This window comes from Convolutriloba macropyga, chromosome 6, assembly GCF_964194025.1.
Source record: "Convolutriloba macropyga chromosome 6, txConMacr16.3, whole genome shotgun sequence".
Taxonomy (NCBI): domain Eukaryota; kingdom Metazoa; phylum Xenacoelomorpha; order Acoela; family Convolutidae; genus Convolutriloba; species Convolutriloba macropyga.
The window spans coordinates 36,629,768-36,657,266 of NC_134473.1; the positions used below are offsets into that span (position 1 = coordinate 36,629,768).

Below are 27,499 nucleotides of genomic sequence, written 5' to 3' on the forward strand. Positions count from 1 at the left end.
ATGAACTTGCAAAGGTTCATAAAGTTCAAAACGAAATGCAAGAAAACCAAAACAGAAACTGGAAACTAGTTGAGGAACAATTCGCAATTGTAGACCACAATCTGAACGCAAAAGCAACATGCATGGAAATTCAAGCAACACAACAACAATTGAAATTTAACTTTGACACAGTAGCATCATTACTTCTTACTCTTTATGCAGATATTAAATGTTATCGAGCAGCCTTATATTCTTTCCGAATTAATGTTATAAGTTCTAGTCCTACTTTACTCGATAAACGTCTTCCAATCTCTTTAGTACCGCGAAAATCTTTGATAAAGATCCTGGATGCAATCCATGATAGCCAAAAGAACGCTCCAGATCGTCTAACTTTGGCAATACCCATGACTGACATACTTTCGTACTACGATGCGAAATAAGTACAAGAGATTTCGACAGTTGAAGACGGACTTTTACTGACATTAGCCATTCCCCTAGCCTATGGCCAGACAGTGTTTTAAGTTTATCGTGCAAGTGTAATCCCTATGCCCCAGAAGGATTCTGTAGACGCCTTACAATGGGTGATAGAGGGAGAGTACTTAGCAATCTCAGAAGGACAGATGGAAACTACAGTACTGACGAGAGCTCAGTATGACAACTGTCTTGGATCGCCACGATACCGAATCTGTCATGAGACAATGGAAACCCACCTTGGATTCTCCTCATGTTTAGCAACCCTCAAGTTTCATCATGCCATTACAGCATTGAAAGTATGTGACACAGAGAAGGTTGTGTTACCCAACCCCGAACGAGCACAGAATCTTGGATACAGAATTTGGCTCTTAACATCAGCTTCAAGTGATTATACCCTTAGTGAGATTGGTATGGACGAAAACGGCCGACACACCAACATTCCTCAGTTCTTTAAATTTTTCATGGAAAATTTTCATAAAGTCCGGTAGTGTCACGCCCCTATTTCGTCCCTCATAGTTACATGATTATTTTCCTTTAAATATCCATAAATAAGTGCTTTAATCTCGTTCATATTCATTTAGTTTCAATGCCATATATAGCCAGTATTTCCATCTAGGCTTGTAACCTCAAATTTGTTTATGTTTACAAAAAACAACCGCAGAGTGACAGTTTTACTAGCAAATATATCAAGTGCCTAAAAGCCTCAATATTTACTTTTTTGAGTTTCTTGAAGATAAATTCGCATAACTAGTAAATAACTTCATGAGAGATTATGTACTTGGTGAAGTAATTATTCTGATAAAGTAGGTGCTAATACGGAACTTGTATATGTACTTAACAAACATCAAGAGACGTACAAAAGCCGGAAATTGCCCAACTTATAGATCAGTAAATATTTGCGAAGGACCAATACAACTCAAGGTACAGCCCTGCGGAACTTACGATCACCAGAACACCGGAGAACCAGCCTGACAATCAGTTGATTAATATCTCTGAAAACTTGATATAACTTGCGAACTTCTTGCTAATAATTTTTGATTATTTCTTTGCTGTAATAATTAAAGATTGAACTGGAATTTCTCTTGAAAACTTCTAAGTTTGACAGAATTTGTTAGAGTAGACATTGAGACTAACAAAGCTCTAAAATACAAGGCAAACTAGTGGATATATCATGCATCCGAACCGCTCAGTAAAAGGCTGTTACTAGCTAATTTCATTAAAAATATATCCGCTAAAAATCGCACTGTGAAACATCAAAATAAGCCCTTGAAAATGAAAATAATTATTCCAAGTTATCTCAAATTTACCTCAATAACACAGTAGATTCAGTCTCTAAAAATCAGGTCGTAACAAGCAGTGATTTTTGGTCATGCCGAAACAGGAAATGGAGCGAAAGCGATTTGTGGCGTGAATTTTTTTCGCTCTTATTTTAAAGTAGAGTGAGAAAACGGTGTTTAAAGAAAAATTCGTTTTCGCTAGTGTTTTTTTTGTTCACGTGCGGCCATTTCACTTTGATTTTAGTGCTTTTTTCGATTTTGTGGATCGGATTTTTTTCTAAATGGTTTTTTCAATCCATTCATTGCTCATCCTAGGCCTAGTTTTTTGTTCGAACCAAATTTTCATTTCTCGCTAGTGGTTTTTGCTCACATGCGTCATTTTGACATTGATTTTGTTTTTTTTTTAAATTTTTACACCTGATTTTTTTGAATTGGTTTTCCCAATTTACTCATAATCTGTTCTAGGTCTAGTTTTTTGTTTAGTTAATGAAAGTTTTTTGAAGTGTACGCCAGGACTTGTCCTGCTATGTTTTTTACAATTCAAAGAATTTGAATTGTATTGGGGCGCTGTCCTTTTTTAAGATCTGTTCACACATTTTCATGATTTTTGAAGTCAAATTGGAGTAGTGATTTTTGGTCACGTCGAAACAGGAAATGGAGCGAAAGCGATTGGCGGCGTGATTTTTTTCGCTCTTATTTTAAAGTAGATTGAGAAAACGGTGTTTAAAAAAACATTCGCTTTCTCGCTAGTGTTTTTTTTGTTCACGTGCGGCCATTTCACTTTGATTTTAGTGCTTTTTTCGATTTTGTGTATCGGATTTTTTCTAAATGGTTTTTTCAATCCATTCATAGCTCATCCTAGGCCTAGTTTTTTGTTCGAACCAAATTTTCATTTCTCGCTAGTGTTTTTTGTTCACATGCGTCATTTTGACATTGATTTTCTGTTTTTTTTTAATTTTTAGACCTGATTTTTTAGAATTGGTTTTCCCAATTCACTCATAGTCTGCTCTAGGTCTAGTTTTTTGTTTATTTAATAAAAATTCTTTGAAGTGTACGCCAGGACTTGTACTGCTATGTTTTTTACAATTCAAAGAATTTGAATTGTATTGGGGCGCTCTCTTTTCACACATTTTCATGATTTTTGAAGTCAAATTGGAGTAGTGTTTTTGGTCACGCAGAAACAGGAAGTGGAGCGAAAAAGCGAGTGGTTTTTGTGGCGTAATTTTTTTCGCTCCAAATTTAAAGTAGAGTGAGAAAACGGTGTTTGAACAAAAATTCGCTTTCTCGGTAGTGGTTTTTTGTTCACATGCGGCAATTTGACTTTGATTTTTACTGTTTTTCGTTTTTTTTTGGATCCTTTTTTTTCTGAATGGTTTTTCCAATCCATTCATAGTCCGTTCTAGGTCTAGTTTTCTGTTTAGTCAATGAAAGTTCTTTGAATTGTACGTCAGGACTTGTCCTGCTATGTTTTTTAATTCGCTTTGCCTTTGGATCACTTGCTTCGTTTTACATAAGTCACGACTTTCACGTTTGACTTTTGATTTACCTTACTCACTGTTTCAACTGAATGGTTTTCAAATCCATTCACTCAATGAATTACGCAAGATAGTGAATACAGTCAAGGTCAAAAGAGCAAAATCAAAAGAGACGGGAAAAACCGATAAAACCCGGTCATTGAGAATTGGTTATCCAAGTTGATTAGTGTGTATGACGATGCTAAATTTTGATTGGTTGAAAAAGACTTTTGTAAATTCATACAGCACGCATTTATTATCTTGAAATTCATACAGACGATTCTGCTCAGTACAGTTCAGTTGCTTAATAAATTACTTGAATTGAAAACTTGTAGCAGAAAAAGAGCGTTTTTACCGAACCAGCGCTCCGAACAGCACTTAGCAAAAACTTGCAATTAAAAGCCTTTATTAGAAAGGATATTGCAACGATAACTCGTCTCCATACAATATAGCACTTGGCACTAGCACCTACACAGCCGCATCTAAAAAGATAGAAAAGGTAGAAGCAAATAAGAAGAGAGTTATCATATGGCGACAGAGATGTTGAACGCTTACTTCTGTTAAAAAGAAAGAAAAATTTGAAACTCATGGAATTAGCCATTAACGGAAAAACTTAAAATCTTCGAATCATTAGAAAAACAAACAGCGGAATTAGCCTTTATTTTATCGCACAAGAAGACAATCAAACCGATATCAAACGGATCCGTATTACAAAAAACTCAGAACTTCACAATTTCTTTCAAAACTACCGAATTCGAGAAATTAACCAAACCACAAGCACAAACCAACTTTACCCATTCAAAATCATTTGAGCATCAACCTCTTTGTTTTGCTAGCAAAGAGAAAATACAACGCAAGCCACAACAGTACTTCTATGACACTATTGGAAGGCTGTCATCCTAGAAACCCGTTCGTATTCTTCAACGACAAAACAATCGACAGAAAAGTAAGTCAAAAACTTGCAGCGAAGAACAAAAAAGACCAACCAAATAGCCTAAACTGCAAACTCTGTGACACAGCTAAATTGGAGAAGCGCACAAATTGCTCTTTCCACAAAAACACTTCAAAAACGAACTGACTAAAAGAAAATGGCAGATCCAAGTCCGCCTCACGTACATCTGAAAAGATTCTCAGGACTACCAAACGAAAACTGGCCTGAATTTGAAGGACTACTGAGAGCAAGCATTGCTGTATCTAGAATTCCTGAAGCGAACCACCAACGTGCAAGATATCTCCACCTACACTTAGCCGGTAATGCACTCAACTATTACCTTCGACTCGCCGAAAACACAAGAAACGATCTGGACGATTCGCTCGAACAACTACGCAACCGATATGCAGGAGCAGACCAAAGAAGAAACTTTGAACTCGATCTGCAATCGAGAAAGTTTGATCCAGTGAAAGAACAACCAGATGACTTCCTCACAGATCTGCAACGCCTCGCCAACCTCGCAATTGTGGACGATCCTGCAGCTCACATAGACCGCACTGACGAAAGAACAAGACGAATAAGAGAACAATTCATTCAAGGCATGCCCTTCAAGTACAAGAAAGTGTTGCTGAAAGAGAATGACAACATCACTGTAAACGAACTATGCGCTATCATCAAACGACGAGTCAGAATTGATCAGATAAACCCCGAACCACAATACACCACGGCATTCAATGCACTAAACGCATCAGGAAACCCTGCTGTGGCCCAAGCCATAGAAAGCATAATGGCCGCAGGCATAGCATCAATGCAAGTAGCACAGCCACCGCATCAGCGCGTGGAGAGTACTCAGTACCCTAGCTACAGAAGAGGAAATAACTACAGAGGCTACAACCACAACAGACAAACATACCATTATAATGGAAACCAAAATGGCCGAGGATACAGTAACAACTACAACATCAGAGGACGTAACCGTGGAAGCTTTCAGAGAGCCCGAGGAAATTATCCGAGAGGAAGGTCAGACTTCCAACGAAACGACCGAAGTAATGGACGTACCGAAAGATCTCCTACACCAATGAGAACATTTTGCAGAACATGTGCTAGCAATGAGCACACTGCCCGAGATTGTCCAGAACGTCAACCAGCATACCGCGATGGAAACATGCCATTCAATCAGCAATCAAAAAACTAAATAACCTGCATGTTTTTCTACAACATATACCAGATAGCATGACAAACTATAGCGAAAATGTATTCATAATACCTCTGCAGTTCGAAACATTAATAATGAAAGCAGTAGCAGACACTGGAGCATTCAGCAGCGCCATGTCAAAGAAACATTTTGATAAAATAAGCAGAAACCTCTACCAAAAACCAGAAAAAACAAATCCCCCTGAAATAAACGTTTCTACAGCTTTCTTACACCAATCACCCATTTTATTTACAGTCCAACTGACATTCAAAATTGGCCATTTACAATTTGAGGAACAGTTCATGGTGTTTGAAACACTTTCCGCTATCCTTCTTGGCTTTCCCTTCTTTGATAAAAATGAGATTATTATTGATGCCCACAACAGACTACTCCAAACACCAGAATTTACTTTTCAGCTAAATCTAATGCACATAAAAGGCAACAACAAACAAAAACGTCTCAACAGCCGAAAAAAAAATCATGCACAAAACCAAAACAACCTATACGCTATCACCTGGGGAACAAAAATTTCTGGAACTAATCCCATCGGAGGAAACTGATGCACAAGAACAAATTAGACTCGTAGAGCCTACTGTCAAATTTGAAAAACTGGGCCTTGGTCTAACAAGCACGCTTGACAAACTTACAAAAAACAAAACTACCACCCTACTTGCAATCAATACAACAGAAGTTCCACTGCACATTAGACAAGACTCTCCAGTAGCAACATTCGAAATCATCACACCAGAGCAAGCACGCTACCTGATACCACTTGAGCCAAAACTTCTCCCATCAAGCGACTCAAAGAAAACAATCAAGCAAATAGAAAAATCTATAGAGAGAACAGCAAAAGGCAAAATAAATCATATAACAATAAAACACGAAAACAGATTCTGGTTTCCGACCCCAGAAACCAATCCCGACACATCGAAGATGAGTGAAGTTGAAAAACGCATATATGACGAACTTGTTAAATTTAAAAATCTTGAAGCAATTCAACCACTCTCGAAAAACGAAGACAGGAAAACTTTTTTTAACGCATTCAAATGGAGCGACAGCGTACTCTCTGACAAAGATAAAGAAAGAACAGAACAGCTTCTAGTCGAACTCAATGACATATTCACAAGGCACCGCCTTGACATTGGCTACACTCACAAATTCTCAGTCAAATTGACACCAGACACAAACAGACCTGTATACTCAAAAACTCAAAGAATTTCAATCCATCTCAAAGACGATTTGCTTGTTGAACTAGCCCTTCTCCAGTACTACGGAGTCATAACAACGCTCCCCTTCAGCCGCTACTCATCTCCAATATTTGCAAAACGGAAGCCAAACGGGAAGCTCAGAATATTAGTAGATCTAAGAAAAATAAACCATCTCATTAGAAACGACTACAACAATAACAATTTCCCGATAGGTACACTAGCAGATGCGGGCACCCACTTAGCCGGCAAGAAACTCTTTTGCAAGATGGATGGCAGCCACGGCTACTTCTCTGTACCAATGGCAGATGAACAATCAGTACAGTTACTGGCCTTCAACTTCGCATCGAGAACATATGCTTTTCAAAGACTAGCCCAAGGACTAAGCAGAAGTGTCAGCGCCTTTAGCTCATTCATGCGTCAAAACCTGGACCCCGTGATAACAGCGGATAAATGCTTTCAGTACGTCGACGACATTGGCATTGGAGCACATGACACAAACGACATGTTGGAAAAACTTCGAGCAGTCTTTACATGCATCCGAGAATCAGGAATGAAACTCGCAACAGACAAATGCGCATTTGGACTCAGAGAAATACAATTCCTTGGTAATACGATAACCTCTGAGGGTCTCACACCAATTACACAGAAGATTACAACCTTTCTGAAAACATTCAGAATGCCGCGAAACCCAAAACAAGTCAAACGAATGATCGGATTTTTTCAATTTTACAAAGCCTTTATCCCTGAACTTGCTGAAAAACTTTTACCGTTCTATCGTCTACTTAAGAAAGACACCAATTTCGTGATAGAAGAAGAACACCAAGTTATGCTGGAAAAGCTCACAAATGATCTAAGAACAGCCTGTGACCTTTCACTTAGATTACCCAAAGTTGACCAGCAATATGTAATAATGGCTGATGCATCCTTTTACGCAGCCGGATACGTACTAATGATAGAAGACTACACAACAAATGATGACAATCAGGAACTGAAAATTTATGCACCCGTCAGTTTTGGTTCTAGAATTTTCCACCCAAACCAACTCAAACTTTCGATATATGCGAAAGAATTCCTCGCAGTTCACTTTGCCCTAGATACCTTTGCAAATATTATATGGGGATGTAAAAAACCAATTCTCATTTTGACAGACAACAGATCAGTAACCAGGTTTTTTCAAACAAAAATCATACCGCCAACACTTTGGAATGCTCTCGATCATGTACTCAGCTTCGACATCATACTGGGACACATACCCGGAAAAGCCAATTTAGCAGCGGACTATCTGTCGAGAATACACATAAACCCGAAAGAGAAGCTCGAGCTACGCATCAACTCACGCATACCGATGCACGAAATCGAAATCAACACAGCAGCAGATACACCTGACAATTCAATCAGTTATCTGAGCAGCTCAGAAAATGACGATACCCCCAAAATTATGAAAACATACTTACTTGAGAGAAAACAAACCGGCTGAGAAGATCCTATGAATGTTCGAGCTGACGTTCAACTGCAAATTCTTGCACCTGAAACGCAACAAATAAACGCCATGCATGAACAAAACCCATTGGATGAATTCATCACTCATGGGCACGGACCTTTAGACCTCCGTGCCGAACAACAACAAGAAAAAGATATCAAACGGGTACTGCTCTGGTTTGAGAGAGGTTCACCGACTACAGGATAATATCTATCCAGTGACCTAAAAAAGTATCTCAAGCAGTTCCCAAGACTATCGATAACAGAAGGCGTCCTTCATCGCAAGTTCTATAACCACACTGGAAACCAATTTATTAAACAATATTGCGTCCCGTCGCACTTACAGAAGGAAGTACTCTACAGAATTCATAACAGTGTCTGGAGTGGGCACAAAGGAGTCTCACTGACAATAGCAGAATTTAGAAAACGATTTTACTTCCCGAACTTCACTGAACGCCTAACAGAATATATCAGAAACTGTCTCACATGCTTGCAAACAAAACCAGCACCAACATCTGCATTGAAACCTCCATTACAACCACTTTCGTCTCTACAAAACTTCCCAGCAGACCTTTTACTAATAGATATGGTGGGAAAGATTCACCCTTCTCCCTACACGTACATTCTCTCAGGTATTGACGTGTTCTCGAAGTACCTTTTCGCCACACCTCTTATGAAAGGCGACGCAGACACCGTAGCACGAGCCCTTGTCTCAATTTTTCTGAGACACTCCTACATTCCCTCAAGAATCATATGTGACCTTGGAACTGCGTTTACATCCGAATTAATGAGCGAACTAGCAAACCTATTAGAGGTAGAGCTCAAACATTGCACACTGAAACATGCGCAAACCATTGGCTTACTTGAAAGAAACCACGCACCGCTAACAAATCTTGCGAATTAACGAAAACCAAACTTCCTCGGACTGGCATAGATACGTTGACATTGCAGTACTCATACACAACACAACATTTGCACCAGCTCTTGGGTGCACGCCATCTGACGTCTTTCACGGCAGAACACCGATAAATCCTTTGGACCTCAGATTTCAGAATACAAAATTATGGGAGTCTCACCCAAAATACGACTGCATTAAAGAGCTACAAGACAAAACTACGGAGTTTTTCTCCAGCGTAAAAGACAACCTTATCTTGTCTTATCTGAAATATAAAAAGTACTATGACAGAAAAGCCAACGCCAAACCACTAAAACCCAAATCATACTGCCTGATCCTTGACCCAAAAACCACAACACAAGTAGCAGTGATGAATAAACAGCAAAGCAGGTGGATACCATTATACAGAGTAGAAAAGTTGCTCACGAATGCAAACTACATTGTACGCAAAACCAACACAAATTACACGCAATGTATCCATCGAATGAGACTTCGACCTGTGAAACCTCAATATCAAGTAGAAGACCTCGAACATGTAGACCCCGAAAACTTTGAAGCAGATCCCACCATACCAGAAGAAGAGAGAGAACCACAGCTGTTCGACAACCAAGTCAGGCACCACATTAACGAAGACAACATGCAGCTACCCATAACAACACCGGATGTCCAGTCAGTTTCTTTCAACTCAAACATCCAAACAGCTAATTTTTCTTCTGAAGACCCGCCAATACAATTTCATGATATGACACACGAACCGACGTTTGACCAAGATGCATTCTTCGTGGAAGGCTCAGTTCCAAGCGCAAACACGCAAGAAACACCAGAATCAATTGATACAGGAGACTACGTCTTCTCAAATAACTCAAACTTCTTACCGTCCGACAGTCGTTTTGGCTCAAATCGACGATACAACCTTCGCAGAAATGATCATCTGGCATTGGCCCGAGAAAACTTGCTATATAACCTCTTGCAACCATCAGAAAAAGCAAAGGAAGAACAGGTCAAAGTAATAACTTACTTCCCACTTGACCACATCCCAGACTCAAACCTGACAATTGATACAACAGAAACTGATCACGATGAGAGCATTGCAGACTCACAAGCAACAAGCTCACAGTCGCGAAACCAGAGTCTCAATGACTTCACGTTCGATTCATCTGAAAATCTTGGTGATCTATTTGATGACGTTAATAGCCCCGTCTACACGCCCCCAATATTAGACACTACAGGCGAAACCTTCTACCGGACCAACTCGATCAACGATATTTAAAACAATACAACCTCAAGCGATGATGTCCAACAACCGAGATCCGACGAGAACAATGAGCACTCCCTTATAGGAGGCACCATTTCACAAATTGAAAATAAAGAGAGCAATAGTGCTATTGCTCAACACGACAACCCAAGAACATCTTCACCACTTCCTCAAAGAGTATCCAACAGAGAACTAGCGGACCTTGGCCCAACGCTTCAAAACAGACGAAGAATTGTTCCGCTAACACTTCACCGTCGGGAGATCAACGGAAACCTTCACCAAACTTTTGGCTTCGAAGATGACAGCTAATAGGAATTGAGCACCAATTCTCTATTATACATACACATTAAATACGTCACCAACCAATGAAAACACTCCAAAAAAATCCTAATTTAAAAGGAAAAAAGACACAGCTCAAATCATTTTCCAAAATTTTGTACCTCAAAATCGGTCGCACAAAGACTCTAATTCAATTTCACAAACAAACCTAGTTAGCAAAATGCTCAATATCGTACTATTTTTACTACAACTTTTACCCTTGATGAAAACGAACCAACCATCGGTGGCAACAAAAGATGGAGTATTATTCAACCTTCATCAGAAAATTCTATTGACAGAAAAATTTGTCAAAACTGAAATCCTGGTCCCCTACCCAATATATAACAAAACAGTGGAAGACAAACTGATCAACCTGACAAAAGAGATAGACAAAATGTGGACTTCAGAAAATTATGGATGCCCATTGAACTTCACAAATGTGACTGACTCGACAGCAGGCATCCACTGGATAGCGCAACAAACAATGATAGAAAACCAACAGGCCCAACACGACATTGTAAACCTCAAATTGGAAATGAACACACTACTAAGAGCAAACAGTCAAACTTCTACAACACTGCAAAGACAACCCCGCGGTGCGGCTGCCGCAGCAGCAGCAGCCGCAGTGCTGGGAATTGGAATAGGAACAGGCGACAAATTACTATGCTTCATCAAATCAGTGTTTGGAGGATGCGACAAAAGAGTGGCTAGAAACCAGAAAAACATCAGACAAGCAATGGCTTATCTTCAATACCTAACCGATCATGTCGAACAAATAACAATCCAAAACAATGAAAAATTCTACGTTGTATCAGGTGAACTGAAAGCCATCAAAGAAGCCCAGAACGAAATAATAGAGACACAAAACAGGAACTGGGAACTTGCTGAAGGACAATTCAAGGCGTTACGACAAAACGTGCACCACATGAGAAATTGCATCCAATACTTATACGTAAGAGAACAAATCAATCAACATAGTCTTGTACTCAGCAATATTTTTCAAGCAATACTTGCTAACATCAAAACATACCGATCGGCCCTTTATACGTTTCGAATCAACATACTGAATGCCTTGACGCCTCTCATGAATCAACTATTACCAATGTCATTAGTCCCAAGGGAGCAGTTGCATGAAATTCTTACGATTGTTCATTTGCAACAAAATGGACAACAGGATCGATTATCTCTAGCCGTACCAATCCAAGAGATTCTCTCGTACTATGAAACGAAATTAGTCACACCAGTCGAGGCAATTGACGCAGGTCTTATACTTACACTTGCAATTCCAATGGCTTCAAAAAGTACAGTTATGAACGTATTGCATGCCATTCCGATACCAATGCCGGACGGGGATACGGGTAAAGCTTTAGTTTGGCGACTTGAAGCCAAATACATGGCCGTCTCAGACGACGGAGAAGAACTAGCGTTTATCGATGAAGACGAGCTCGCAAATTGTATCGGATCCCAAAAATACGCAATATGCACCAAAGCCATTCCAACAGAACAGACTTATCAGTCCTGTATGGCTACTTTACTTTACCACGATGACGAGCTACTTGCATTGCAACGCTGTCAACTGGATGTAGTAGAATTGCCGTTGACTGAAAAAGCACGCAATCTCGGCTTCGGTCGTTGGTTAATAACATCGTCCAAAGACGATTATACACTCATCGAAAGCGCTGGTAATGGCAGCAATCCATTAGCAAGAATTGAGCATCCTGGGTGCAGATTGTGTATCATCACACTGGGATGTGGAAAACAGCTTAGAGGACCAAATGTTCATCTTCGCTCAGACCTCACTGCTTGTGACACAGTACCGGCAATACGGTTAGATTTTCAATTACCAGATCCAATAAGTACACTCTTCAAACTACTGCCCCCATTGGATGAACTACCAAACTTCTCATCAAGATCTGAGGCACAAATTCAAATTCTTCAGCAAATTCAACCAGAGTTTAAACAAATGGAAACACGACGAATAAACAGCAAATCAATAGAACAAATGGCCGAACCAATTTTAGAAAGAATAAGAGCATTCAAGCCCGAACTCGAACACCGATTCGAACAGTACATACCATGGAAAATGTCTCTTCTTTTCGGATTTTTATCCTTCTTGATTAGCGTATTACTACATCTAACTTATTCGCATCTTTTACACAAATGAGCAAAACTTCACCGACGTTTCCCTTTCCGAATAACACACGAAGGACGGCGAATAAAAACAAAACCAGTACAAGTTGTCGCATTGAATGACTATGAATACCTACAAGAACATCCAGAATATCCCCTGCACAAATGCTCACTAGTACTACCACTCGAAATTAAAACTGAGTTCGAAAACCAAAACGAAGAAAACATAAATAAACCCCGCACTCCTTACACATTCCTAAGAGACTACATCAGGAGACTAAAACGTAACGAAGAACCAACTATCAAAATTGATCATGTCAACAGGCCTGCCGCACAGAGTCAGCCCATCTACACACATATACCGGAACACCCACCGATATCCCTTTACGGAGCGTACCCTTTCAGAACAATCAATACAGGAAACGTTTAGAAAAAAAAAACCCTGACCGGGACTCGAACCCTCAACTTCAGCATGAGAGTGCAGCGCGCTACCAACTGCGCTAAGTGGGACGGCCGCGTGGTCCGTAAAAACAGCTTATAAATAAAAAAAAGGAAAAAAAGTTAAATTTTTTTACCCTTCCCCTCTTCTCTACCCCCTTACCCTTACCCTAGCTTACCCTTACACCCCTTTGCCCTTTCCCAGATTTCCCACATTATGGAAGCACCGGGAACCCGCCGGGATTCGAACCCGGAACCCCAGCTCAACGGCCAGAGATACTAACCACTGAACTAAGTCACTTGTTAAAAGTTATCAATTACACTCATTTCTACTCTGCCGCAAATTAGAAATTTTGTGTTAGCAGTGAGCAAGGAAAACAAAACTTAAAAATAAAAATTATTTTAAAAAAATTATTAATTAACAACATTTATAATAGCCCTAAATAAACCAGAGAGACCCATCCTCCATCTGGAAAGTACCTACCATTATATTTGCGAAAACTTAATTCAAAATTTTGATATTACTCGAGTATTAAACCGAAATTTTCATTACTTGCAATTATTCTTTGAGAAAAATCAACAAGGAAAAACTACAAAGCAATTCCCCTTAAACCTCCATTGTTAAAGGCGGGGATTTGCTCCCTACCTTTTTATCCAGCGACGAATTTATTTTTAAAAAGAATTTATACTGACGCACTAAACAACGGAGTAATAAGATGCAACTCCTAAAGGAAACTTATCAATTATCTGTCAAAGCGAGAAAAAGAAGGAAATCCATTAACCCGGAAGGCGAACTGTCCATCAATCACAATGACAGCTTATAATGGAACACTAATCAATCCAACCAGGGATAATTCCCCACAATCCCAATTAATCAAAATGTCAAATTTCCCCCACTTCCCCCGCAACACTATCAATCATTCAAACTACCTTCTGCCTACTAACTACCAGCAACACTCTTCATTGCTAACTGTTCATTCTCTCAACCTATTACAATTTCTTCGCGGATAGAAACTTGGAATTTATTTCAAACAACTTAAACAATTTTCCTACAACTAAAATTTTACCTTTTGCATTATTTCAAACATTTTATAATGAATCCAGTATATCACTTCAGAATTAAAGTTGAGCCGCGCATTAACACTACATTCAAAGGCCAGCCAGCTTATATTACTGAATACAGCATTGCCTTTTTTACAGATCGTGAAGCAATAATTAGTATTAACATGCAACAGGACAATATTGTCAACAATATTTATTCAATTTCTTTTATCCCCCTTACAGTGAATGAGACATCAGCCGTATGGCAAACAATTCTACAATGCATACAATCGGGAATTAATTATATTAATGTGAATTTCTATCTTAATTCAGAAGGAGAACCAGTTGCAGTAGAACCATCGCAACCAACCATTTCTGAAAGTCCCGACAGCCCTGACCCTACATCAGACCACAATTCAACTGAATTAAATTATATTCCAATTTCTCCCCCATCACCCATTCCATTCTCAGATGACTCCATGTAAATTTCCTCAAATATTTGCATTTCTATTCCATTAAAAATTTTATCTCATGTCTTATCCACCAACCCCAACTTTCACCACAATTGACCAATCAGAAGACACCATTCCTTACATCTCTCCAATTCCAACCCAATTTCCACTTTATGCTTACTTTCTTACTGATTTTGATATAAAACTTGCAGTCTTTTCTGAATACTTCATATTCCCCTGCAACACCTTATGCTTCTGGATTAACTTCTTGGATAATAATCAAGACAAAAAAATCACTTTGGAACCAGATCATCCAAATTTTCTTACCTTTTTGAATTTCTTACAAAACACCAAAGAAGAATTTTTAGAAGGCGAATTTGACCTGTAATTTCTTTTTAAAAAACCATATTTACTTTTTCTTTCCCTGATATTTCCAAATCTCAAAACCTAGCAATTCTGAATTTTAAAAATCATGACAAGCATCTGGGACCAAATCCGAAATTACGTCGGCCCAGAAGACATCGCCCCAAAATTACACACAAACCACAACATCAACGTTTGCGTGAAAGTAGGAATCCAATACAGGGAATGTTTTTTCAATGAATATGTCATATTACAAAATGGAACAATTGTGATCTGGGCACACTCCCATACAGGCCTTCTCACGAAAAAATGTTTTTTTCTACACAACCTGGGAATACTACACCTACATTTACCACTTCATTACTTCATCCCAAGGCACCCAACTCACCCACCAATTCTGGGATTTTGTTCAAATGGACAATGACGACCCCATTGAGTTTGACCCTGTTGGCATCCGTGTATTCACTTAGACTTGCATAAACTTCTTTAATTTTTTTTTTATTATTCGAAATATTTTTTTTTAATCTTTTCTCTCATGAGTCGCAATTAATTTAATGTAGTACTTATTTTATAAACACCGCAAATTATTCAAATGTAACGCCTCCTCTTCTTATTTTTAATTTCTTACCAATTTATTTTTTTTACTTCTGACCAAAAAAAAATTTACTCGTGAGTCATAACTCGTGAGCACAATGAGCAAGCACCCCTAACATAGCAAACTATTATTAACCAATCTATTCCCAACCATTATCAACAAAAATTAACATCCCACCTTGTTATCACTTCGAAGGGCACGAGATTGAAAGTCAAAATATTAATTGCTTACACTACATACGACTGTGCAAAATAACGACCCAAAAAACTCAAGAAACATCATTTTTTTCCAAAACAACACCAAACTAACACAGACAGGACCCTTACCGATTGCCCAGTATCAACAAAAAATAATCCTTTCAAAATACGTTGAAAGGGCACGGGCTTGAAATAATAAAACCTCAAAAAAAAGTAAAAAAAAAACCTGGCAGTATAGTTCCAACCCTAAAAAAAATGTAAATTAAAGTCGAACAACTCACTTATTCCATTGAAGGATCCTTTGGAGGAAGAAACGAATACACAATATTCTCGTTCCCGTTCGATTGCGTTTTCGTTTCCCGTTTCCCACCCCATTTTCTTCGATTACCTCGTTTGTTATTTGTTTTTAAAATTAGACCACTATTAGCGAAACTTTGCACATGCTCAGTCACATCACTAGCACCACCAGTTGATACTTCTCTTTCTTTCGCCCAGTCTAACACTGCCTTTTTATTTTTATTTGATATTACAATTCTTTTTACCGCACCTTTACGCACACCATAAGCAAACGATCCCAAAGTCCGATCAACAACAACTTGATTCGATTGATCACGCGCCTCCCAGCCCGTCACTAACGACAAACCTTTTGTAAAAGTTAAAACAGCATGCGCACACAACGAAGGCTGGCACAACACATTATCTTTCGTCGGAATGAAAAACCAAACATCCTTTCCCAAACCACTTGCAGAAGGACCCCTCTTAATTAAATCCATAAAATATTGCGGAGTACCCATAACATTATTAAAATCCCTTGATGTCTGATAACTTCCACAAATCAGAAACAACTTCTCACCACACGGCGTTTTCGAAACACTATCATTACCCCCAATCTCAACATGTGCCGCCGTCCACCACTCATTCCATTGTACCATGGCATCTCTCCTTACACCAGTAAAACCATCAGGCAAAACACCACTCATCAAACCATCCACACAAAACGTCCAACCTATTGAATTACACAAACCAGCATACGACCCAACTTCTTGATACAACCTGCTATCACCACTCTCCAACTTTAATTCACTAACATAATTATACACATCGCCCTGATCTCTACAGCCCCGGAACCCTTCTACTAAACTTTCTTGTAATCCCACAATTTCTTCATTATTTATTGCCAATGGCATCTTTGGCCAACCATTCTCTCCAACCAGTCCCCCTCTACCTTCTATAGTTAACTTATTCTTTAAGGAGTTCCAACTATTTATACCCCGCCCATCGACTGTTTCCACTTCTTTCCATCCGAGACTTATTAATTTTTTCCGATCGTAGTACTGATGTTTGAACTCGTTCATTTCGATTAGCAAATCTTGTCTGCCTCGTGTCGTTCTAAACACGATAACTCTGTTAAAAATTACAAAAAAAATATTAATGCTAGCTTATGAAATCCTAAATTGTTATAAGTAATTAACGAACCTTTTAGTGTCCATACTTTGATAAAATAGAATATCCCGTCTCTTCGTTATTACAATTAATCGTTTTTGCAAAGCTTCGATAAAATATCCAACAGTCGATGAATAACGCCGCTATTAAAGTTTGACCTCTTCGCAGTAAAAAGTATTTTGAATAACTTTATCAATAGAGCAGTCAATCACACTGTTCTCAATTTACTTTCCTCCAAAACTTCCATTAGTGACTGTCAATTACTGCCATACCGAGGGAATTACTTGCGAAAACTCCATTAGTGACTGTCATTTACTGCCATGCCGAGGGATTTACTTCATTACTTCATTACTTTACTCCCCTCACAACGCGGAGCAAATGGAACTGCCACACGTGACAGATCACTACTACATTAATCTTCCTGGGAAAAATGCAAATGAACCCAGAAGAGGAACCAATCAACTACACCTAATAACTCGCATAAATCTCTGTTGATCCACATCAGTCAAAGTCAAAAAAAAACGCACTTCCCAAAAAATCAATTTTAAAATCAGTCATGCCTGTTCTATTCGCAGCCGATCCCCCTCTTCCATTTAATTTGAATAACAGAATGGCACTGCTAACGAAAATTGTAGCATCGGACAACCCGATCTATTCCAGCTACTTTATCGTGGAATACATCTGGCCAGGGCAACCGCACAACCTGGACCTCATTACACGGCGCGTGTTCGTCCTCAAGAGGAGCGAGGACGGACAAAAACTTCAAGAAGTTTGCAGGGGACGAACACGCGCCTTCAGGATGAACCTGACACGAGCAACAAATCAATTCATCTAGTTATTTTTTTTACTGCACGAATCTATTTTTTTACAAAACTGCACGATTTTATTTTTCTACTGCATGAGTACTACGCCTGCCACGACCCACACGAACATCATTGAAAGACTTGGCAAGAATCGAGGACACAAATCACCAATCCCTCCATCACCAACTGGACAAATATGGCTCCGATATGGCACGAAGCTCACATCCACTTGGCCAACGCGGAATGTAGTATTCTTTTCACAACATACAGCAGTCGCGTTACCCAGCTCAATTTCTTCGCATACATCAGATGAGAAAACAAGAGGCCAAATAAGAGCAAACACAAAGTAAACTTTCAGCATTTTGATCTGGAATACTCAATAAAAACTTAAAACAAACCACTATTGATGTTGCTTTTCATTTATACTTAATTCACCCTGTAAATTCCTTGACTTTGACAATACCACTAATCAAGACCCACTTGGCACAGCACACTAGACAACCCTGTTTATAATCATAAGATTAAAAGTTCGAAACCCATCGCCTCCGCTTTTTCTGAAGAGCCGTAATATGACGATGCTAAATTTTGATTGGTTGAAAAAGACTTTTGTAAATTCATACAGCACGCATTTATTATCTTGAAATTCATACAGACGATTCTGCTCAGTACAGTTCAGTTGCTTAATAAATTACTTGAATTGAAAACTTGTAGCAGAAAAAGAGCGTTTTTACCGAACCCGCGCTCCGAACAGCACTTAGCAAAAACTTGCAATTAAAAGCCTTTATTAGAAAGGATATTGCAACGATAACTCGTCTCCATACAATATAGCACTTGGCACTAGCACCTACACAGCCGCATCTAAAAAGATAGAAAAGGTAGAAGCAAATTAAGAAGAGAGTTATCATAGGGTGTTTGCTAGCTGACATTGGTATTAAGTTTATTAGCTTCCAATTTAGAAGCTGAATTAAGTATAGTTTTAGAATCCAACTGAAATTGCACGCCGAGAACACTTTTTGACACTGAAAAAAATAGAAAACGATTTGGTCAGTTTATCTCTTTTTTTCTTCTGTTTCTATCCCGATGTGCATCAAGCGCGTCAACGGCGGATAATTTCCGGCAATCTGCCGACTATATTTATTTTCGTGACAACATTGCTTTGGAATCATTTGTGTTTCAGTCAGATCACTGTGTTCCCGTTCTAATAGACGACATATCATCTGGTGCTATCACTTGTCTAAAGTGGTCTCTGCTTTTCTTTCCTAATGATAAAAATCCAGCGAAGAGACTATTGTCAAACTCAGTGTACAACGATATCAACTCCTCTAAATCTGGCCAAGTAATTCAAACAGCTGCAATTTTATTGGCTGGCACTACTTCTGGTCACGTCACTTTGTACAGACATGATTTCTGTTACAACAGGCGAGATCTGATGTCCAAACTGGAAGTTACAGGGAACCACATTAAAAGTGCCGAGTTTTGTGCCTCGTTTACCAAGCTGACTACGTTTCTAGGTTAGTCGCTCTAACATTCTGCTTGGTTGACCAATTTAGTCGACGGCATCTGAGATATAGAACAGTTGATAGTTTGTTTAAAAAGGATTAAACGATTTTTTACAATTCAAGGAAATGGAATTGTATTGGGGGGGGGGGGTTGTCTTTTTACGACTCGAAGATGTTTTCAAGAGAGCGAGAAATTGAGGTGTGAATTGAAAAAGTATTTTTGGTTTAACTATTTTATCCGTTTAGAGGTTTGAATTGGCTTAAGTAATAATTTCAATCTAACATAAAAGGGATTAGCTTAGTGGTTAAGATGTCAGACGGCTATCCAGGAGGGCGCGGGTTCGAACCCCTATGAGGTTGGAGTTTTTCACCCGAAGAAGTTTTCTAAGCTACACAGCTACACCCCTGAATTCAATTGCTTCCCACCTGTCGTTCGAGAGAAATTCATCCAACGTTAGTCTGTTTTTTTTTATTTTGAGCTAATTTGCTGATTTTTTTCTATTTTATTTTGCCAATTTTCCAGGAAATATTACAGAAAACCGGGAAATCTGGAAACTTTGTCAATTTCTTGCAGTTTTTCGATTTTTCTGATATTGGCGAGACTATTACGGCGTGCCTTGTGTTATCTGAATCTTTCCTTATTAATTAATTAAGGTTTTTTTACTTCCTAAAGTTTTACTTGCTATTGTTTTATATAATAAACGAATTGAAATTTGTAAATTTTTAGCTCCATTGATTTTAATGTTCAACATTTGACTTTAAATAGATTTTATTTGGTTTTAGTTAGCGGCTCTAGTAAGTGGTCGTTCTTTGAAAGGATTGTTTTTGGACGAGATTTTCCGGAATTCTGATATTTGCAATAGATTTCAATGTCTGATCGCGGTAGAGACGTGATAATTTTTTTTACAACATGTCAAATAATTTTGTTGCCATTTTGTTTTATGAAAAAGAGCTCAAGACGGGTATGTTCTAACCCGTCAAATGATGATCAAAGTATAAAGTAACGAAAACTGCCCTAGAAAATACTAAAGTATCCTCAAAGATATCCTCATTTAAATATTTTCCTCTGAATTAGTTCATGGTGGCATTTTTCATTTGCAATTGGGAAATTTTCAGTAAAGAGAAGTGATTCTCTGAAATGAACAAAGCAGCAAAAGTCCTAATTGAGGTTTTACAATTAGTTTTTTTGACGATGTCAGCTTCTGAAAAGCTATTATTTAGGCACTCTTTTTTACAAATCAATGAGTTGGGATGGTATTTTGCTCTGTCTTTTTGCTTCTCGAAGAATATTGGATATGCGTCTTTTTTTAAAAAAAAATAATCAGTTTCTGTTGTAAACTTTGATGAAATATTTTTTAAATATTTTAAGAGGTTTGAATCGATTATAGTAATGTGAAGCTCAGGGTGGTTAGTATTAAATTGAGTTTTATGCAGATTTTGGGTTTTCAGGTAATTTGCTGATGTTAGTTATATTTTAGTTTTTTGGTCAAGGGTTTGTTTTTTTATTCATTGGCAGTTGAGGGGTTGCGTATTGCTCAATTCAACTTTTAATTAGCTAGTGATTTGTGTTTTGTCGATATCAAACTTTTTTTTACTGTGAAGTATGACCAGAATCGAGAAAATTGTCAATTTGTTAATTGCTCTCAAACTAAGAGTGCCCCTTAGTCTAGGAATGTTTGTGGGACCACGACCGCTCAGGCCTTGTGGAGACTGTACTCAGATAGGCAACAGTATAATGGCCGAGGCCGCTGTTTGATTCATTAACCTCCGGAGCTGATTTAATTATTTTGGTTTGCCCTTTGTTAATCTAGGTTCAAACTATGGTTGCAGTAAAATAGATCATTCCGAGGTTATCTTTGATGATGTTATCAAGGATAATATAACTGTTAATTTGAAGTTAAGTTTCTTTCTGATAAGACCAAATTTTCGCACCTTTTGATTTAGAATTTTTTGAACTGACGATGAGAAAGCGGTTTTTATCTGAGCTTTAGAACTTCTGTGTGTAGTTCATATTATATGTTCAATAGAATTGGGGGAAGCACGGCAATTATTCATAGCTGGGAGAATGTGTTCTTTATAAATTGACAAAATAAAGAACCAAAGTTAACTTTCCAAATTTATTTACTCCTAATGTCCATCTTTCTAAGTACCCTCTGTTGTTTTTGTCCATTGAAGCAGTTGTGGTTGAGTTTGGTCCAGTTATTGTCCACTCAAACACTTTTGAACTCTAGTTGTTTTTATTCCCCAAAGACACAAACACAGTTTCCAACCATTCTCTTTTCTGTCACTTTGTTGCATTGTCATCTGGCTTGCAATTGATGTGCTGGATGTTGTCTGAAGCTTCTTTAGGTAATCATGTAGCAGAAGTTAAGGAAAGAGTCAATTAATAGAAATTGTCAAATTTGTCAAATAATTAATCGGAATTTCGGTTAAATAGGGAAATAGTTACCATTTGAACAGAAACTCCATGTTTTCACCATGTTACGCACTATGTTTTTGACTTGTTATCGCGCTGTTTTGGAGGTGAATAATCGGTGTAATTAACAAGAATAATCGCCGTTTTACAAAGACTAATTATGGTTGTTTTATATTGCGATTCTAGCGGATATAATTTCAATACAATTAGCTTGTAATAGCCTTTTGTTGAGCGGTTCGAATGCGTGATATGTCCACTAGTTGACTTGTATTTTACTAGCTTTCCGCTGCTTTATTCATATTCTGTTAGAGTCTATTATAACTTTACGTTTTAATAAATATTTTGCAGTTCAATCTTTAATTATAATATCGGAGTTGTAAAGGTTTTCAAAGGCAGAATAAAAAGTAACTTTTTTGCTATCAAGTGATTATCAGGCTGGTTCTCCGTTGTTCTGGTGATCGTAGGTTCCGCAGATTTGTACCTCAAGTTGTATTGGTACTTCGCAAATTTTTACTGATCTTCAATTTGGGCAATTTCCGGGTTTTGTACGTTTCTTGATGTTAGATTGGTACATATGCAACTTCCGTATGAACACCTATTTTTATCAGCATAGTTACTTCACCAAGTAAATATTTTCTCTTGACTTTATTAGTCAATTATATTAATTCATCTTCAAGGAACATGTCAATATTGAGGCTCTTGGTTTGGTAATATGTTTATCTGTCAATCGGCGGATGTTTCAAACATAAAGAAATTACAGGTTACAGGCCTAGTTGGAAATACGGGCTAGATTTGGCCTTGAAAACTATCTGATTTTGAACTTATCTATAGCACTTTATATGAAAATTTTAAGGGAATTCATCACGTAACTATAAGGCACGAAATAGGGGCGTGACAAAGTATGACCAGAATGGAGAAAATTGTTAACTAGTTAATTGCTCTCAAACGAAGTTTGTAGCCATTATATTAGTCCTGTTGGTCTTTTTTAATGCGATTATTTGCTTGACTGATTTTTTATATGACCCATTTGACTTTTCGTCCTCAAAAACAGGTAGCGCCCAGGGGGCATTAAGCGCTCTTAGATGCGATTCACACAAAACTGTTTTGCAGACTTATATTTACGGTGTGACGGGCGGTTCTTAAAAACTGACCCCCCACCCCCCCCCCCCCCCCACCCCCCATCACAACCCCCTGCTCATCGTTCAGGCCGTAATGGCCCGTCAGCAGACCACCCTTCCATCGTTGCCCCCACCCGTAAGCGCCCATCCCTCCATCGGCGCACCCCCGCCCTCCGCTGCCTGCGCTCTCCTAACGCCTTTCAATCAGGCTAAAGCTAGCATCATTAAACCGCGGCTAGGTACTGACGAACCAACCGCTCGCCGGTCGTTTGTTTTTCGTCGGACGTTAGTCGGTTTTATCTGTTTTATCTGTTTCTCTGCAAATTTTTTATTGATGGCGCGATTACGGATTGCCTCTTGTTTTGCGAGCGTTTTGAGAGATTCCTTAACGTTACCTAAGAGAAAGGTTTTTGATTTAATTTGCTCTTTTTTATATAAAGAACTAATTCAATTTTGCAAGTTTTCAGTTCAATTTTGTCTTTGAGTCTTCCCGGAATTCTTACGGCGATTTTTAAATTGCTCTGAGGCAATTGTTGTAAACATATTTTTCAGGGTGTTCTGAATTGCTCTCGCTTGGAAATAAGGTTTGTTGCTATAATGCAAGCTATTGTGTCACAGGAAATCACCAGGGCCTGGTAGCCGAGTGATTGCTGTTTCTGTCGACAGAGGAAGGGGTACGAATCAGAGGAAGGGGTACTGAAATTTTGAGGTCAGGGGTACGAATCCCTTCCGAGTCAGACTTTTTGCACCTATAAAAAATTTTCCGTTGGATAATATTCTTCATCATCATTAAAAAATTATCTGAGCTACAGCCCTGAATTGTATAGCGCCGCCTGTCGTTTGAGAGCAATTTCTCTGACGTTAGTCAGTTTATTTTTTATAAATGAGCAAGCAAAAACCGAAGTAAGGGAGGGATTAAAGTCTGACAAAGTTTTGAACTAATTTGAAGAAACGAAAAAAAAGTGTTGGTTTGCTCTCAAACAAAAATTCTAGGAAATATATTAGACCTGTCTTTTCAGTTCGATTTTCGCTTGCCTCTTTATCTTTTTGTCCTTAAAAAGTGGAGAATTTAGTAAAGCCCGGAGATCATTAAGTTTTCTTAGAGTCTTCATTTTTTGTTACGACGTTAGTCAATTTTTTGAAGAAGTGCTTTATAAAATTTGACAAAATTCAAAAGAAAGTTTTCAATTTTTTCGCTGTTTTTTTTCTTTTTCAAGAAAACGAGTTATTTGTGAGTGTATTATAGCTTGCCATGTGTACTTGTACTACATGAAAAATGAAATAAATTTTTCTCTGTTTCTTAGGTTAATTTGCTGCTTACTTTATCTTTTTATTAATTTTTTTAAATTAAGATGGTCTTTCTCTGCTTTAATTCTTTCTTTGGGTAGATACTAGTTAATTGAATCATGAGCTGTTTTGTGAAAACGACATAGGGTCGTATTCGTTCTTTTCTCTGATTTTTAATCGGTCGGTGACTTCTATGCTCACAGGATGTAAAGTTGAATGTTGTACGTGAAAACAGGCGTTTAGGTTTTTTGGTTCATTATTCTGAGAGCCAGAAGGTTGCTTCGATTAAGTTTTCTGATGAGAGCAATTTTTTGATAACATGCATGAGGCATTTTGAAAGTAGTCTTTAGCTCTAGTTTTTTAAATCAAAGCTGTTTTTCTCAGTTATATTAACCAGTAATTGTTTCGAAAGTTTTGTGGACAATTTGAAGCAAATTTTAGACTTTTATATGCACTTTGAGATATTTCTGTTATTGTTTTTTGAAGCGCTTTGTAGCAGTTTGTTTTCTTTATAGTTTTTGTCATGCTCGGAGTTTTGGTTGAAGTTGGTCTCTGAATTTGTTTTGTTGACCTTTTTTTGTATCAGCTTAATGTGCTTCTCATAAGGAAATGGTTCAATTAAATCAAATTTTAGTTCTAATTAGTCTTAGTTACCTAGTCTAAACCTTATTGTTGTTCCAGCTAATCACTGTATCCTCTCTTAACAGTAAATTAACAATAAAGTTAGGCTTGCTCACTAATTTTGAAAGTTGATCAAGCAAGAACTCATTATTTTGTACTTTTTCAAGCGTCCCACTTTTTTCTAGATTTCACGTTTCTTATCACACTAGACTTTGAACTTAATCAGTTTTTCGCTCAATTTTCACACTTGTCTCGGAGAGTTCAACCTTAAAAAAATGGTATAAAATGGGCAATCAACAGAGCAAACTTCTTGGAAAAAATTCTTGGAAGCCTTGAGGCTCGTTTCTTGGAAACTTTATTGGAAGCCCAATTTTTTCTCATGAGACAAAGCATACACTTTTCAAAGTTAATTAAAGGAGATAATTGACACAGGCACTTAATATAACAACTTCGGCAAAGAGGACTTTTTTACGGTCTATAATTGAGTCAATATAAAGAAAAAAATTTTTTTAAATTGTTCATTTTTCTTAAAAAAAAACCATAAAAAGTGCCAATGAGAGTGACACAACAGAGCCGGCTGACGACCTCTTTGAGCCATTCGCTCCTAAAATAATATCAAGGAATTCAGAAAAAAAAAATTTGGGTTGAACGATTATTCAATTGTTGGATTGATTCGCAGCATGAGAATCGCAATGTTACTATAAATTTTGGATCTATTCTGTTTCGGCCCCCCAGCTTAGTGAACATAAATTGTTTATGACCCCCAGACGCACGTGCTATTTTCTTACATAGTAACGTGCTATATAACAACATATAATTTGTAACTGGGGGGTCATAAAACACTGGGGGGGGGGGTTGAGTCAGAATAGATCCTAAATTTTAATTGAATTCTCTGAGTTTTGAACAGCGAAATTGGGGTCTAAATAAGTTAGAGTATAGTTCTGGGAAGCCTTCGGCAATTCGAGCTCTAATTGCCTTAGGCTTACCAGAACTGTACCCTAACATATACTTAGAAGTATGATACTCGGTGTCAGAGAGTATTCTTCAAAAAGTTATTCAAACGAAAACAAAACTAATATGAACAAATTTTTACGCTATCACACCACTGATCACAATTTAATCACACTGAGTTAATTGTTCAAGGCATGAAATTACAACAGGTAACGCTCAGAGGGCATTAAATTCTCTTAGATCCTTACGCCTAGTCTTGAAAGTTTGACCCCCTTTCCCCCTCCCTCTCCCACTCCCCTCTCCCCCAGCCCACCCTCCTCCACCTCACCGCGAGGTTTGGACTCCTTCGCGTCCAGCCCTCCTAACCAACCCCCCTCCCCCCAATCAGTTGACTCCCCTCCCAATGCTTGCATGTCTGAGCCCCAGCTGGATACTACCGAAGCGATTCGCTCGCCGGTCGTTTGAGAGCGAATCGCCCGACGCTAGTCGGTTATGTTTTAATTATAATTGCTCTCAAACGAAGTTTGTAGCAATTATATTAGTCCTGTCGGTCTTTTTTTTATGCGATTTTTCGCTTGACCAATTTTTCGTCTGACGCTTTTGACTTTTCGTCCTCAAAAACGGGATAAACAGGTAGCGCCCAGCGGGCATTATGTGCTCTTAGAGCCTTTCAGGTCTGTTTCAGCTCAAACTGTCTTGGAGACTTATACTTATACTTAAGGTGTGAGGGGCGGTTCTTAGAGGTTGACACCCCCCCCCCCCTTTGTTGACCCCCCACCCGCACTATTGGCTCCACCCCCCCCCCCCCACCGCGCTTTTGCCCCCCCCCCCCCCCACCCAGTGCTGCCCCCATCAGCCCCCGGTGCACCCCCCCCCCCCCCCCGTGGCTAGCTACTGACCAAGCCAACCGCTCGCCGGTCGTTTGAGAGCAATTCGCCCGACGTTAGTCGGTTATGTTTAATTTGCTTAGATTTTGATAATAAATATCTGCGTTTTTCCTTGCTCCGAGGTATTGTAAAAGCCTCTGAAACTCAGTCCGCTTATATTTTTGGCATGACAATTGTTAAATTGCGAGTTTTTCAACGTATCTGTCTGCATAAAGACAGACGTATCTGTCTGAAATTGAGAAGTATCTGTCTGTATAAAATTTCAGCTCATCATCCCATTGAGTCAAACGACAGTTTCGGTTCTTTGGGTCACTTTGCCGAAGTATGGTCTTGTGCATGGACACCTATTGGTGACGAGGGCCTTTCCATTTTGCCCAATCATTTCCTCACCTGTTCTGAGGACCAGCAAGTCCGGGTGTGGTCTCTTAACTGGGAGGTGGAAGCTGCAAAAAGATGGAGTGAAAGTGGCGACGGAGGAAGTGATGTGGATGGAGGGGAAAGGAGGAATCGAAGTGAAGATGTTGTGCATAGTATAGATGAAGAAGATGAAGAGAAGCCTGTATCATGCCCTGTTTACGTTCTAACTGGACACAGGTGAGTGATAGTAGAATGCGCAAAAAGGCTGAGGTTACCTACTAATGCTGCGGCTGTAGCTCTTGCAGCTTTGTAAAATTAATCACAGTACTGCTTTTGTAAGATTATATGGCATCAAAACATTTTATTCGACAAATAA

General features: G+C 38.6%; 2 protein-coding genes across 5 annotated transcripts in view; both read left to right on the plus strand.

Annotated features, from left to right (window-relative positions):
* LOC142341654 (E3 ubiquitin-protein ligase RNF10-like) overlaps window positions 1-27,499 on the plus strand; it is a 323,897-nt gene that overhangs the window by 142,983 nt on the left and 153,415 nt on the right. The window lies entirely within an intron of this gene.
* The window catches only part of LOC142341652 (uncharacterized), a 64,502-nt gene that overhangs the window by 36,268 nt on the left and 735 nt on the right, over window positions 1-27,499 (plus strand). For all 3 annotated transcript variants that reach the window (XM_075392766.1, XM_075392768.1, XM_075392767.1), the window contains 2 exons: window positions 19,165-19,498; window positions 27,033-27,360. In XM_075392766.1, coding sequence (XP_075248881.1) covers window positions 19,165-19,498; window positions 27,033-27,360 — 662 coding nt within the window. The remainder of the gene's footprint in view (window positions 1-19,164; window positions 19,499-27,032; window positions 27,361-27,499) is intronic.